Below are 14,903 nucleotides of genomic sequence, written 5' to 3'. Positions count from 1 at the left end.
ACTTCTTGTTCTGCCATGAGAACTTCAAACACCTGCTCCATCTGGTACACAGTGAAGTGATCTGATTTCACAAAGCAGTACACGCCCTTCCTTTGCAAGGGGGAAGAAGGGCAAGGACTGAGCTAGTAATCCAATTAGCCTCAGCAGTTTCCCTTTGTTGTTACCAGCCACAATAAACCCTCCTTCCAGCAAGTTCCCATGAAGGTGTTTGTCAGGCAGGAGAGTCCTAGTAAGCCTGGAGCCCTTACCAGCTGCTTTTAGTTTAGGGTTTGTGCAAAAGACAACACATTGTATTAAAAGGGCCTAGGAGTGGAATATTTAATTTACTGAAACCAGCTGGCAGCTGAAGTCAGTTACTTTGCAAGGTAACTTCTCCACTGCACTCCTGGCATCACAGGCCCCAAATCTAACTCCCCCTAACAACTGAAAGTAGTAAAGTGCAGATTTCAGAGGCACAAGCAGCACCTACAACACAAAGATTTAGAAAAAAAATCTTTGAACTACAATATAAAATGGAATTATCCTTCCCAGGAGGAGAAAGCTATGGTGCCCCTTTGTACAGCTACATGCATTTTTAATCACTGTGTAAGTCATAGCACTTCAATGGCAGTGCAGGAATTGCTTCCTCCTAGATCATTTTTTCCTTCAGGACTTCTGGGGCAAGTTTGATGCACACTCTCCCCCTACCCCCTACTGCTAGCTAGACCAGCACCACAGGGCAGTCTGAGCAGTTTGCCAAGCCTATTTTGCATTCTAAATCAAGGGTCTCCCTTTGTGAGAGTAAATAATGAGCAGCCTAATTTCCACCAGTTAGTTGTAGCTTAGGTCTTTCAAGGGCCCTATTAGTACCTGAATACTTGCTTGTTCTAGCTGACTGAATTGTACTACACTGCCTGATTCAACCAAATCAAGTTTTAAAGGCTTGTAAAATTTAGAGTAGGCTTTTAAGAACCAGGCAGGCAATTTAATTCCTACTGGTGAAGGGACTATAAGAAGTGTAGACAAGCACTAGAGAGCCTCTGCTGCTTGTTGCAGAGGCCAGTGAGATTTCTAACTGAAGATTTCCTACCTTTACCTTTTCAAAGTACCATAGAGACTGCAGCGTGTAGCCTGTTGCATTCAAGTAACACAGACCGTGAAAGTTGCAGCTGGGTTAGTCTTGGCTTCTTTGGTACAGCAGGTGAGGCCCTTGCTCTTTGCTACAGCTGATCCTCACCTCACAAACCCCTTAACTTGCACTTTAACAAACCAACCATTGGCAACATCTTTCTATTTCAAAACACCCATGGTCCATGACTCCCATCCACTGGCCCTTGGCATCAGCACCTGCCCCAGCTTGGCACAAGTGGTAGAGATGCTACTGTCATGACTCACTTGCCCTCTGGCTCACAGCTAAATGCCACTTTTCCCCTCCTCCCCCTCAAACATGAAAGGTCCTGAGGGGTTGCAGGGTGGAAACCCACTGGCCAAAACCAGCGACTCCGTGCGCTGCAGTAAATGGGAGGAGCGCAGTGCTTCTGCTTGCTCCAGGCTCTGAGAGCAGCTTCCATGAGAGGTCAGGGCACCTGCCTTCTAGCTGCTGGCTGGCCACTAGCCTCGTGGATAGCAGGAGAAGCAGGCTCAACTTGGGCTGGAGCACTTCTCACCCTCCAGGAACTGGTCTCCACAGCTGCCTCGTGGATCAGAGCTGGTCTGTTTTTCCTAGAATTTTAGAACAGTTAAAGGGTGAAGGTTTTCAAAACCACCCAGCTCCAATCTGCCTTTTATCTGTATTAAATCTGCACCCAGGGGCTCTCATTCCTTTAAAGCCCCACAAGTGGTAGATCAGAAGGCCAGAGGGACCCATTGTGATCATCCTCTAGTCTGTCCTTCTGCAGAATCTTAGCTTTGACCCAAGAATTAGAGGGTAACAGCTAATGGTTGAAAAAGAGCAACGTTTCTCAACCTGAGAGTCACGTCCCAAAGTCGGCAAACCAGCATCTATCAAAGGGTTCTAATGCAGCTCCAGTCCCCTGGGGCTGGCTGGGTTCAGCTCCCTGCTCAGACCATTGTGACGTGAGACACAGCATCACACAGGTTTGGTCCAGCCACCCCTCCATCATGATGAGGGGGGGCAGGTTGGGCCAAATCTGAGTGGCAGTGCAGCACCATGCAGCTGGTCACAACACCAATGGTGCAAATTTGGCCCAGCCAGCCCCCCACTGTCATGATGAGGGGGGTGGCTGGTGCACATGTGACCAGCCCCGTGACCCTGTACACAGCAGAGAGCTGGGGAAAATGGTGCCGTCCCCAGGCAGGATCTAACACCCTCCCCCACCCCACCTATTGACTCGGTTGCAACAGGCCATCGCCATTTACAAATAGGTGCTGAGCCCAAAGAGGTTGAGACCCACTGCACTAGTCTCTCTCTCAATGACAATCAATCTCGCCTGAAAAGTATTTCAAGCCATGGAGAATCCACCCCAGCCCTTGGCAAGTTGTTCCAAAGGCAACTTACCCTGACAGGTGAAGTTGACATTATTTCCACCCATGAGTCTCTCTCAGTTCTACTGCCAAGCCCTTCTAGCTTGGACTTCCCACACTCCCTCCTTCTCGCCATAGGTATAGTCCCGCTGCCAATTAACAAAACCCTCCCCCAAAAGCCCAAATCAAAATCCAGCAAACTGCCCTTGCCTGTAGTAACTGGGGAAACAGTTGGATCCAAAACACCTCTGCTCTTAATTCAATTTCCTCTCAGCTCAGCCATTTCTCAACTCCCCCTGCCGTTGGGTTTATCATCACTTACCTTCACTGGGGAGCATGGGTTTAGCCCCCAGAAGCACGTCCACATTGCGATGCTGGGACAGTGCATCTAAAAGGACCTGCCCCTCCTTCTGGAAGAGGAAGACAAGGGGGATGACAATGTCACTGGTGCTTCCATCACCCACCATCTGGAACAGAACCATCTCCTCGCTGCAGCTGCCTTCAGCATTGTCTAGAGAGGGAATAAGAGCCTGTTTCAGGGTCAGAGCCGGGAGCATTCGCCTCCTTGTACATGCTCCGCCCGCTGTGTCCAAGCACTGCTGTGTAGAGGGCAGGTTTGGGCTGACCCACGGTTGTATGCAGCTAGTTCTTACTCAGTCACTAGTTCTTACTCCGGCTATACATGTTATTGGCAGGGAGCGGGGCGCAGGTGATTGGGATATTCTCTCACTTTCCCCCTCTAGCCCCTCTCTGGGCTGCAAGGGTTTTGCAATAAACACACCGGAGCAGAAGACACACTCATCACTCTTCTGGTCCAAGCCCCAGCTCTCAGACCCAAGGAGATGCTCCCCCCGCAGGGAAGAGCCTTCGCTTCCAGTCATCTCCATGGCTTCCACAGAACACCACTGTCTCCCGGCCCCCTCCAACTCCCACCCAGCTTCTGTGAACAAGACATGAGTGGTGCGCTATGTGCTTGAGACTCACCGATGAAAATCACGCCCACGGCTCCTGCTTTCTGCAAGTTCCTGGCTTTGGCGGCAAACGTGCACTCGCCTCTCTGGGCCAGCGCCATTTTACCTCGCATCTCCTCCTGGTTGGTGATAGCTCCACAGGCCTGGTAAGGTTCACTCAGCACTAAGCTTCCTTTCACCTACAGTGACACAGACACAGGTAAGCTCTTCGGAGCAAGGACAGTCATTTGGCTCTGTTTGTACAGCACCTAGCACACACCAGGGGAGTGGGGGGCTGGTCCATAACTGGGGTTCACAGACATTTGGATAATACAAATAATATGTAACAATGGGCTATTTCACTACCATTAAGGTTGGCTGTTCAAATTTCCTAGGGATGTTGAGACTCAGGAGTGGGTGACACATCCCAGTCAGCTTGCTGCGTAGGAGCCCAATTTCATCCCTTTCCTACAAGACGTAAGGGTGCATTTTCCACTGTAAAGGCAACAAGCAGTTGAAAGAAGGGATGTGCACAGCTCACACCTGCATGGCATAGCGAGGAGCCTTGGGCTAGCTTCTCTCTCTGACCATGGCCCCTTTCCATCCTGCAACTTCCCAGCAATGTTTGCATCATGCATTGGGTTGTGGGGCCTGGCCTCGGCACAGGTTCACGTAGACAAGCCCATGCTGCAGTCCCTGTGGACTGTTCAAAACATAAATGAACCCAAAAAGAGCAATTAAAGCCAACTGGAACAATTCCCAATCTGCAACAGCAGCCTGCAGGTTTTCCTCTTTGGAGCAGGAATGTTGCTTCGTTTAAAAATAGATCAAACTTCTTGGAGGATTTTTTATTCTCCTGATTTTAATTAAAAAAGTGGTCATCCAAACAGAGCAGAAACAAGGCCATGTAATTGGGGTGACCAAGCACAAACAGGCAAAGCAACCAAGATGTAAAATTATTCAGTGAATCCTTTACCCACCCCACATATGGCCCCAGAAAAGTGGGATCAGCTGGCAAGCAGAGGGGGCTTTCATTCACTTGGCTCTAAGGCCCAGCAAGGAGAGGCAGGGAAGGTTAGCCACTCCTGCAGATACAACCTGGCCCAACTCCCCAGCTATCAGGAGTGAAAGTCACCCACCCCATGCTCCTGTTTGGTCAGGTCCATTCCAAACTGGGCTGGTCCAGCAGTGAGTACCATTCGCCCTAAAAAGGGGGGAGAAATAACTTGGACAGCCAGCGGGGAGATGCCTTGCTGCTCTCCTGCAGGTGGATCAACCAACTCGGTGATGAATTTCAGGCTGAAGAACCCCAGCGGGGAAGCGTCCTGCTGCAGAGGGAGAGACACAGCACTGTATGGGCTCTGACAGGCTCCAGTCAGAGTCACTAAGCTAGCAGCTGGAGCCTGCTACGTCTGCCTTACAGCGTGGAGCTGGGGGAGGAGCATGAGGCAAAGCCTCTATCACAGCACAAGCAGGGGGACTGCACCAGACTCATTCTGACCCTGCTCTGGCTCATCTCCACCAGAATGGAGCAAATACTCCTGACATATCCCACAGGGCTGATGTGAGGTTTAATCAGTGTATCTGTTAGCGATCCTTGGAGGAAAACAATTCTACGTGGCAGTGCTGGACAAAGCACTTGGAAGCTTGACTTATGCAACCAGAGAGAGCTGCAAAAACTTGGCAGCGTGGTGGAGCTTGGGTTTTAGACATTGCAAGGAAACATGAAGGTCCTTTAAAGCAGTTGCTCAAAAGACAGATGCTCAGCTATTGGAGATGGTTCTCATTAACTGCCCCAGCTGTTCACATTCACCTAGCAGTTCATGAGGGAAAGGATTAGTCAGGGAAATAGCTCAGCTGCAGTTATCCCTATGGGCAAGCAATTACTCAGGCACCTGGAGCTGGTAGGAGCCTTGTCAGGAATTCTCTTCCTGGCCTTCCACAATACCCAGCAGCAGGCAGAGCACTGCCACCATGCACAGAGAACTGGGAGCTCACCTTGTGGTGGATGCCGGTCAGCTGCACGCTCCTGTCGCCCAGTGGGAGCAGGGTCAGTCCCATGCTCCTCAAGATCTCCAAGGGCTCCATCCTGGCATCATGGAGAGGGAACTCAATCCCACTGAAGGAGACAAGGACCAACCATCCAAGTCAGGGCGACAGCAACACAACCCATCCTGGAACAGCACAAGCCCAGACTACAGCAGACAGAGATCTAACAAGATCCAAGAGTTGGAAGTTGAAGCTAGACAAATTCAGGCTGGAAATAAGGAACAAATTTTTAACAGTGAGGGTAATTAGCCAATGGACCACCTTACCACGGGGCATGGTGGATTCTCCATCACCAGCAACATTTAAATCAAGATCAGGTGTTTTTCTAAGAGATCTGCTCTCATTCAAACAACTATTAGACCTGAAGCAGGAATAAGTCCTAGGGCTTGTGTTATGCAGGTCAGACTAGACGAGCACAATGGTTCCTTCTGGCCTTGGAAGCTATGAATCACCAAAAACCTATGGGAGTTATGCAGGGATTGCCACTCACCTGAAGAGCGCCAGGCGCTCTGCCCCAGGCTGCAGCAGCTGCTTGTGGGCATCCCGTATAGTGCGGGTGAAGGTTGGGTTATTGGGGAAGAGGGTCTGTGCACTGGGGCAAGAGCGGGTAAAAATCTGCTCCTCTCCATGGCCCATGCGAAACATCTACAGTGAAAGAGACAGGGATCAATTTCTGCCCTCCACTGGTGCAGTCCCCTGGGTTTGTGTGACCAATGGTCCAGCACTGACTTTCTTTTCCAACACTCAGTGAGGGACCAGCAGAGCCTCTCAACCCAGCTCAAGTGACAGCATCAAGGCCCTTGACTTGTCCCTTCTAGTTCTGAAAATCCTGGCACTGGATGCAGTTACAGTCCCTGTCCTCACCAGGGCTGGGCAGGACAGGATCTCAGGGCATGCCTGATGCTGAATAAGTAGAGCCACATTTGATTCCTGCCCATAATGCCAAGAGACTGGGATTACTCTGCAGTAGCTGAGCTGGCCTGGAGAGAAGGAGGCAGAGTACAAAGGAGCACAAGCAACTGAGATGGATGGGCTTGTGGTTAAGACACTAGCTGGGGCGTCAGCAAATGTGGGTTCAGTTGCCAGCTCTGCCAGAGCCTCCCTGCACAGCTCTCAGAAAGCCACTTCCACCGTGTCTCAGTTCCCAGAGCTAAACAATGGGCTGCATGATATTTTCTTTTCCCCTACCCTTTTTCTGCCTTGTCTAAGTGGATTGTAATCGGGTCAGGAACTGTCTCTCCCCAGGTGGGCGCAGCACACTGAGGTCCCAATTCTGAGTGGGGTCCCTACGTGCTGCCATAATGCAAACCCTCCTCCTTGTGGGATGCAGGAGACCAACGGGCAGGTTGTACCAAGGGTTCGAGATGGCTAGTGACAGGTGCCGGAGCAGGGACTTTCCAAGACTCTTGCTGGGGCCATCTGACACTCTAAGGAGGTTTTGGAAAGTGGGTGGGTGCCTCACAGCCACCTGTGCCATTGGCAACCCCCCTTCGTGGAGATGCACCAAGTCCCATGCCAGATGAGCTCAGGTGTGTTAGGTGCAAATGGAACTCACTGGTCCGGGGGTGTCATGTCCTCCCACATCCCCGTGCCCAATTCAGAGGACGCAAGTCTGTTACAGCCCCCAGCTTTGCAGAGCCTTGTGGCTGTTAGCTCTGGAGAGACACTGTGGCCTAGCATTATGGCACCGAACTGGGATGAAGGGAACCTGGGTTCTATTCCCAGCCCTGCCACTGGTTTGCTGGGTAACCTTGGGCAAGTCACTTCCCGTTCCCGTGCCTGAGCTTCCTCCTCTGTTAGAGAGGGATAATGATATGGATCTGCTTTGACCAGCACTTTTGAGTTCTGCTGAGGAAGAGCCCTAGCTACAAAGAGTTAGTGGTGGTAGCCTTCTGCGAGCCGTCACACACACCATTTGGCAGGGGGAGGGAAGCACTAGCTGCACATAAACCAGGTCCCTCACCCCCACATTTCACAGCAACTGCAACCCATTTTTAAAACTAAACCTAGATGCCGCAGTAAGATGCCAAGGGATTCAGGCACCCAACCCCCTCTGGAAATGCCTTCTCATGCTGTGACCCAACACAGCTGGTTTTAAACCTGGAAAAAATTACCAGCCAAGTTGACCTCCTCCACTGAAAACAGTCATGTGCCTTGGAAGTCATAGACGCAACCATAAGCTGCTGTGAAGTAAAACATGCCCCAGGCACCATTAATAAAGCCTACAGCTGACGTACAGTCATGTTGCGGGGGCAGGGGTCCCGGGCAGTAGAGAGTGACAGGGGCAGCAGGTGGGCTTCTGTGGTGAAGATGTAATCATCGATGTCTAGAGGCAGATCTCGCTTCTCTGTGAAAAGCAAGTAGAGGTACTTAAACATCTCGGCCAGGAAAAAGGAGTCCATCCTGCAGGACAAACGGAGACAGGCATTAGAGGCTGAGCCCGCTGAGAACGAGGCAGCAAGAATTGAAGAGTCTGTGCAGATTTATTTACGTCCCTAAAAATCTCTGGGGAATCATGTCAATCCTCTCTGCTTGAGATGGAAGCTACGAGGGGTGGAAGAAGCAACCCCAGAGGTCCCCCCGCTATCTTTGAGACCCACCTATCTGCTGCTGAAATGCTATCTTGCCATGTCACACAGCAACGCCCCGAGGGAGATGGTATTCCTACGCCCACTGCAGACAGACAACATACAAGGGGATGAGATTTCCTCTCATGGCTCGGAATTGACTGAAGACTATTTCACTCCAGGAGAGATTCAGACCTGTTTGCTACCTTTGTCCCTCCCTTCTATTAGCTTTCAGTCAGTCAGATTTAGATGGTGATCTCTTTAAGATAAGGGCCACACGTTCATGTCAGTGAAGGACCGGGTCAGCTCACGGCTCTAGAAATACTACTTTATGTAGTAATGAAGTAAATTAAGGTGCCCAGTGGAATTGTGTGAAGAAGAGGATGAAGATAAATCTGAGACAGTCTCCAGAAGATTATCCTGGTTTTGGTAAATTCAGTTCAGCACAGCTGCAGGGCAGTTCTGTCTGAGCATGGTACTCCCTGGACATAGCCCTAAAGACTTCCTCTGCAATGCAGTGATGTGGTCACCGGTGAGAGCACAGTGAGTCTCGTACGCACACTGCAACATTCTGCCCTCGCATACATCCCCACACAGCAAATTGATCAACAGGAATAGCACTGGGAAAGGCTGAACATGCAGTTGGTATTAATAAACGAGTGCTCACTGACCAGTCAGGACAGGAGGGAAATTCCCACCACATCAGAGACCAATCAGGAGAATAGCTACGAGACTCATAGGTTGCTCCTGTCTTGGGTAGCTTTTCTGATGACAAAGGGGTTCTCTACCCCACCACTTACTTTGGCATAATGTACGTCGCTCAGGGGTGTGAATAATCCGCACTTCCTGAGTGACGTAAATTATGCCAAGCTAAGAGCTCTCTCCCAGGGGCTTAGGGTTTTGTCACCAGGCCACTACGGTACTGCTGCTGGATCGGTGCGGCTGCACTGCTGTAGCACTTCTAGTGTAGACTAGCCCTAAGGTTATGTCTGCACAGCAGCTGGCAGGTGTAATCCCAGTGTGGGCAGACAGACATGTGCAAGCTCTGCTAGAGGTAGTACCGGCAAACAGCAGCATAGGTTGCTCATCACCTGCCTATGTACCCGGGGAGCAGGCAGGATTATCTGTGAACAAGACTTGTACCCTAATCTGCCCGGCGTGCAGCTGCAATGTCCTTCCACCGGCAGGGAAAACCACCAGCATCCCTCTCTACTTTCAGGGGAAAATGAACACCAAGAGAACTAGGCTCCAGTTCTGCAGCTGACCCCTTGCAGACAACCCCCATGTCAATGGTGCAGAGGGACTCAGCTCCACTTGGTTGATTACAATGATGCAGCCCAGTGATTTTCAAATAGGAAATCATAGCCCAGGGCCATCCATCACTGCCGGGGACCCGGGACCTCCCATACCTGACACTGGTTGCATGTGCCTACTTTCCCAATGGCCCATCCCACTCCTGATTAGCACTACCCCATGCCTGTACAATGCTTCTCTCTGCCCAGGGTTCACCTGTCCTCATGTCGCCCCGTCCTTACATCCTGCACCGCCGCAAAGCCGCAGGCCACCCGGGCATACTCATTCAGGCTCTCTACAATGGACTTGCCCACCTGGAGATAGTAGGGGTCTCGGGTAGCCTTGGAGAGAAAACAATTGCAATTCAGCATGCTACCAACTCACTCTGTTCACAGCACAGTGAAGCCAGAGGGAAATGGTGGCTCATTCACAGGCTGACATGACAAGCCACTCTCTGGAGGGTCAATCCCACATGCCAGGGGAGGGAATTAAGAGATCCAAATCTCCACTACCGATGGTCAGCCAGCGAAGTGAAGTGGCCAACTCCCACACCCCAAGTGCTTTAGAATAATGACAGTCAGCCTGGAATAAGAGCAAGCCCCTGATCAGCCCTTTACTCATCTCTTCATCAGCTACAGATGGCCCTGGAAGCAATACCACCCTCCCGTCTGACACACATTCGCACTTCTTCGGTGGAGTTAAACACATCCACTTTCAGTGTGTTGATTTTTTAAGCAACGGGATGGGACTAACCTGGTACAGGAAGTAGGTGCTCTCGGCAAACTCCGGCCGCAGAGGATGCTGGGCCCAGTACACAGCGAAGTCTGACGTGAACGCCTTTATCAAAGGGAGAGCGAGAGAGCACACTAAGATACAAGCTGCCATTTTCACAACAGAGACCCTAAGGGCAAGTCTACATGAACTGTAGTGTGTGGCAAGCCAGGATCTAAGCTAGCTTTCCAGGCACTAAATGGCCGTGTGGACCCTATCACCATGCGCTAACTGTTCTCAAATACTCCTGTTTGAAATAGCAGTACAGAGCCCACACAGACAATGCGCGGCAAGCTGGCCTCGAGCTATACCCTGGCCTGCATGCACTAAGTCTCCATGTAGACAAGCCATGACTGACAAAAGACAAAAAAACAACAGTTCTGAGGGAAAATTTTCAGTCAGCCCTACTGAGCCCCCACCACCCGGGCAGGATTGTCAAAGCAGCTCCTCTCAGTCGGACATCTAAACAAGGGCCATGTTCTCAGGATTGCTCAGAACCCAAGGCAGAAGTTCAGGCGAGCAAGGAGTTTGTTTCCCCCAGATGGGCTTCGAGTGAAAGAACACCTCGTACAACCCCTGAGTGGTTTGCCTGTACCTTACCCCGCCAATGCTCTCTGGTTAATGCAAAAGGCAACAATTGCGCATCTTGTTGCAGAAGGGCACTGAGATGACAAAAACATTTCAGCAACAGGGAAAGGGCAGCAAGTCCCTTACCATGGCAGGATTCGTCCCTCCTTTGCTAGAAAGGTGCTATTTTGGATTTGCCTAGTGACATTCATACAAGGACATTCATGAAAGGACCTCAAAGTGTTTTACCAACAACCATTAGGGCTCCCTGCCTTTCACTACTAGAGCAAGACAACAGTCTAAGCAGCTAAAATAAGAGACCAAAACAGGAAGAGGCTGGAAATAAAACCAAAGAAGACAAACATCCTCTCCTGGCTTTGCTCTCTCTCAGGATTTGCTGCTGCAGCTGGGTCATTGTCCTTATCAGAACAAACAGGCTTAGAAGGAAACCACGTTCAGACGCTGCTAACTTTGAGCCCAATCCAAAGCCACTGGATTCCTCAAGAGTTTTCTATTGACTTCTATGGGCTTTGGATCTGGGTCTGGAGAGACAGTGAGGTGCAAAGCATGGAAGAAGAGAGTGAAAGGCCATAGGGCATTTTGCTTTGGCCGCTAAGGAGACACCAGGCATTTCAACCCTGGGGGCTGGGAGGAGAATGCTAGTGTCCTACTGAGAAAGGGAAGCAGTTACAGCATAGTTATGAAGATCACAAAGGATTAAAGGTGCAAACCCTTGGGTCCCTTTCCCCATATCAAAAAGCCCATGGATGTCAATAGGAGTCTATCTACTGACTTCAATAGGCATCAGATCAAGCCCCAATCCTATTCATGCAAGCTAGAAAGAGAACGCAGGGGATGGTCAGCATTGCAATGACAGGGTCTCAGGAAGGATGCTGTGCATGATACATGGGGTCAGGACATGGGAGCCTGAAGAATTTTCCCTGCAATGAGCAAGGGACAGATTTTTTCCCATCACAGCTGCTGTGGGACCGAGCCTAGGCAGCATGAAGGCCAGGCCCAGGGACCAGTGGGATCACAGCACAACGGACAGAGAAGCAGCTTGCACACTCACCTCCGGGAGGAATTTGTGTTGCTTGGTGACCTGGTACAGCATCTCATGCGTCTCGATGGCAGGCTTCAAATCCCCCCTCAGCACCTGGGGACAGAGACAAAACCCTTTGTTTCCCTGGGGCACATCAGGGTAAAAAAACAACTTTGGGGGCAATTGTGAGGCATTAAAAACGCTTCCGGCTCTTAACAGTGACAGCCTGGGTCACAGCAAGGTGGGGAAAGTGGGATCCTCGTTAGGGGGCGATTTTTTAACAGCAGCTCATTTCAGCAGCAGCACACACTAGCTAGTGAATTTAGTGCTAGTGAACGATGCCAGCTGCCTGGCACTGTATCCACAGGGCAGACACAGCCAGGGCAAGGTCAAGCTGCCCTCCCATTAGCTCACCGATAGGACTCACCCTTCTCTGGGGGCAGAGACCAGCACTGGGGGGTGTGTGGGTGAGAGAGAGGATTCCAGTCTAATCCCATTCAGTCTTTGTTGACCTCTGTGAGGCAGCAGTGGGGCCAAAGGAGGGGCGGGGCAAGATAATTAGTGCTAACTATATGAATGGTGGCTTTTGTGATGTGCAGCCACAGAAGTTGGGTGGAGCCCGCACCAACTCATTTCACATAAAGGTTATAGCTCTCCCACGTTAGCCATAATACACCTGCAGCTGCCTCTCAGCCAAAACCATGGGGAAGGAAGGAGGGTATTTTAGCTTCAATCACTGCCCCTACCCTTTTCATAGCCTATTTCCTCCTGATTCACCTTGGGTCGTACCTTTGGCCCACAGCTGAGCCAGGCTGACTGGATCTGCCTGGGACAGAGCATTTTACAGATGGACACTTGGAAACATTTCACTTCACGAGATGGCTTGTAGCGTATATTTCCAAGAGCCCCAAACATGGCCCCAGAACCAGCTTTTCCAGGAACACAAAGGTTCAGAGGGAAGGAAAAGTGGTTAGGGCACAAGCCTGCCACTTGGGAGACCCGGATTCAAATCCCTGCTCTGCCACTGACTTCTTGGGTAATCCTAGGCAAATCACTTATCCTCTCTCTGCCTTAGCTCCCCCTGTGTACAATGAGGATTGTAGCACTGCCCTGTGGGAGGCTAGACACATTAAAGACTGAGGTGCTCTCATGCTAGGGTAACAGGGGCCAGATATGTAGCTAAGCACAGAACACTGGCTCATGAGACGCCAGCTAAAGGACATACAAGTGTTGAGGAGCAGAACAGTCAGCACATTTTGGCCAGTCCGATTGGATGAAGACACCTACCCTGCTAAAGGACAAAGCCCATCTCCATTCCCACAGCTCGCCTTCTCTTTTTATATATTAACCCACCTTTCACAGTCCTGCCCCTTTGCTGTGCCCGGCAAATAAGAGATGGCACAGGCTGCATCTGAGCAGAGCCCCACTAAAACCAACAGTTAGTGTTCATTTGGCAGAGCCACACGGTATCAACAAGTCCATTCTGCCCATGGCCTCTGTACCTGGAGGCCGGGGAAGAAGGCCAGGAGGGAATCCATCCAGCTCCGGATGCTGACTGTAGGGTTGTGCATATGGACGTTGAGCAGGAGCGGAGGCTGGCTGATGTATTTCATTATGGCCACGTAATGCTGGAGAGACAGACAGACAAACTTTATTAACTAAACGGCAGGGAAAAGCGCTCTATAAATCCAGTAAGACGGCAGGGCAGAGCAGGGAAATGGAGGGTTAGCAAGAGCTTGCAATTGTCCATTCAGCGTGAAGACTCCCCAGCTGAGTCCTTGGAAATCAGGGACGAGTAAAGCTAAGGTTGCACCTACAGACTCATCTCTGTGACACATGCCCAAGAATGTCAGTCAAGGGACACTGTGGGCATCTCTCTTCCATGCTCACACAAGTAAAACGGCTGAGCAAGGCTGGTTCAAGCTCAGTTCTTAAAAAAAAAACCCACCTCATGGTCAACAGCCGAGCATGGATCAAGTCCTTAGGAGCAAGCAGAAGAGAAGAGAGTTTGCTTGCATCACCTACGCTAATTGGAAAGAGGTTCCGAATGCTGCGCAAGCTTCCCCATCATCTCTCATAACTGAGGGCAAGCTCTGCGTTCAATGCTACAGGGCTCCAAATGGCACTTGCTGGAAAGAAAGCAAGCCATGGTGTATTTGTGAGCACAGAGCGATGCGCTTCCCCCCAGCACTAGCTGCAAGTTCCTACACAAGAGCAGATGAAGGAGGGAGTGCTGGGGTGGCCGGCCAGCCAGCTCCTGTCCTCGCTGCATACCCGGCATGTGGTCATTTGCTCAACTTTGCCTCTCGATTGCTGCTAAGTGGAAGCCATCAGAGTCACGGAGCCCTCCAAAGCACAGCTGTAGCAGCAGCCGGCCCCGTGAAAGGAAATGGATGCAGACAGGCTGCCCGGCAGCGGGTCTTGCATTGCAGATCAAGCTGGCCTCGCAGCTTCAAAATGGATTCTCAGCTGGAAGAGGGGGTGAGGGAGGAATGGTTTAATTACCCCCATTCCCACCAGAGAGCGACAGAAAAGGAGAGAGAGTGTTACCCTGTGTACTCACAGCATTGAATCTCTCCAGGTAGGTGTCGTCCCCCAGAAGGATATACGCCTTCATCAGGTACTCATAGTACGAGTCTATCCCGGCTCCGACCCCGCTGTCTAGGAAAATCACAATGGATGGAGCAGGCAGTGACGCGTGGGGGCCTTACCCAGAATGGCGCAGGCATCCCAGAAGAGGAGGATGTTGGCAGGAGGTTCCGTGCTGCAGCCTGCCTTGCCCCATGCGCCTTGGTACCGCCCCAAGGGTGCCACAGCACTGACACCCTTGTAGGCTCCCCAGTGGTGCTGGTGAAGCCATCAGCAAGGCAGATCTCCAGCCATGCCCTGGCAGCAGGCAGAGCGCTCTTCCCCTGCCCAGGGCGGGGCAGAGAGAGCGGCACCTCCTTTTGGTATGCTACCAGAGCCAGCTGGGACAGCGCCACAGCAGGGAGCTCCAGGGTGACAGGGGGGACGACACTGCTTTGGGACCCCAAGGGGGTGGAGACCAGTATAAACCACCCAGCCCATGGCCCCTGCCTCCCAATCATAAGCAATAGCTCCGTAAATGCCAGATCATTGTTCTGGCTCCTCACCACCCAAAAAAGGTGGTGGAAGGCCATTCCGAAGCACTCCAGCAGGACTCGAGCCCTGCCGCTGCTC

The 14,903-nt window shown here is 51.3% G+C and overlaps 1 protein-coding gene across 3 annotated transcripts in view; it reads right to left on the bottom strand.

Moving 5' to 3' along the window:
• The window catches only part of LOC137148938 (ER degradation-enhancing alpha-mannosidase-like protein 3), a 29,562-nt gene that overhangs the window by 3,545 nt on the left and 11,114 nt on the right, over positions 1–14,903 (bottom strand). The window contains exons 9-20 of one of the 3 annotated variants that reach the window (XR_010918621.1): positions 14,266–14,363; positions 13,205–13,330; positions 11,733–11,816; positions 10,076–10,159; positions 9,539–9,663; positions 7,700–7,865; positions 5,953–6,107; positions 5,412–5,532; positions 4,553–4,741; positions 3,448–3,613; positions 2,786–2,974; positions 1,570–1,701 (exon numbers count right to left, since the gene is read on the bottom strand). Coding sequence is in view for 2 of the 3 variants with exons in the window: in XM_067542168.1 (XP_067398269.1) it covers positions 1,682–1,701; positions 2,786–2,974; positions 3,448–3,613; positions 4,553–4,741; positions 5,412–5,532; positions 5,953–6,107; positions 7,700–7,865; positions 9,539–9,663; positions 10,076–10,159; positions 11,733–11,816; positions 13,205–13,330; positions 14,266–14,363 (1,523 nt within the window). In the remaining variant the exon portion in view is untranslated. Of the gene's footprint in view, positions 1–838; positions 1,702–2,785; positions 2,975–3,447; positions 3,614–4,552; positions 4,742–5,411; positions 5,533–5,952; positions 6,108–7,699; positions 7,866–9,538; positions 9,664–10,075; positions 10,160–11,732; positions 11,817–13,204; positions 13,331–14,265; positions 14,364–14,903 lie in introns of those variants that run through there. The other 2 variants (XM_067542168.1, XM_067542167.1) reach the window with 2 other exon arrangements.

Source organism: Emydura macquarii, unplaced genomic scaffold, assembly GCF_026122565.2.
Source record: "Emydura macquarii macquarii isolate MOO-44397 ecotype Brisbane River unplaced genomic scaffold, CSIRO-AGI_Emac_v2 contig_691, whole genome shotgun sequence".
In the NCBI taxonomy this organism is placed as follows: Eukaryota; Metazoa; Chordata; order Testudines; family Chelidae; genus Emydura; species Emydura macquarii.
This window is presented reverse-complemented; position numbering and strand designations above follow the sequence as displayed.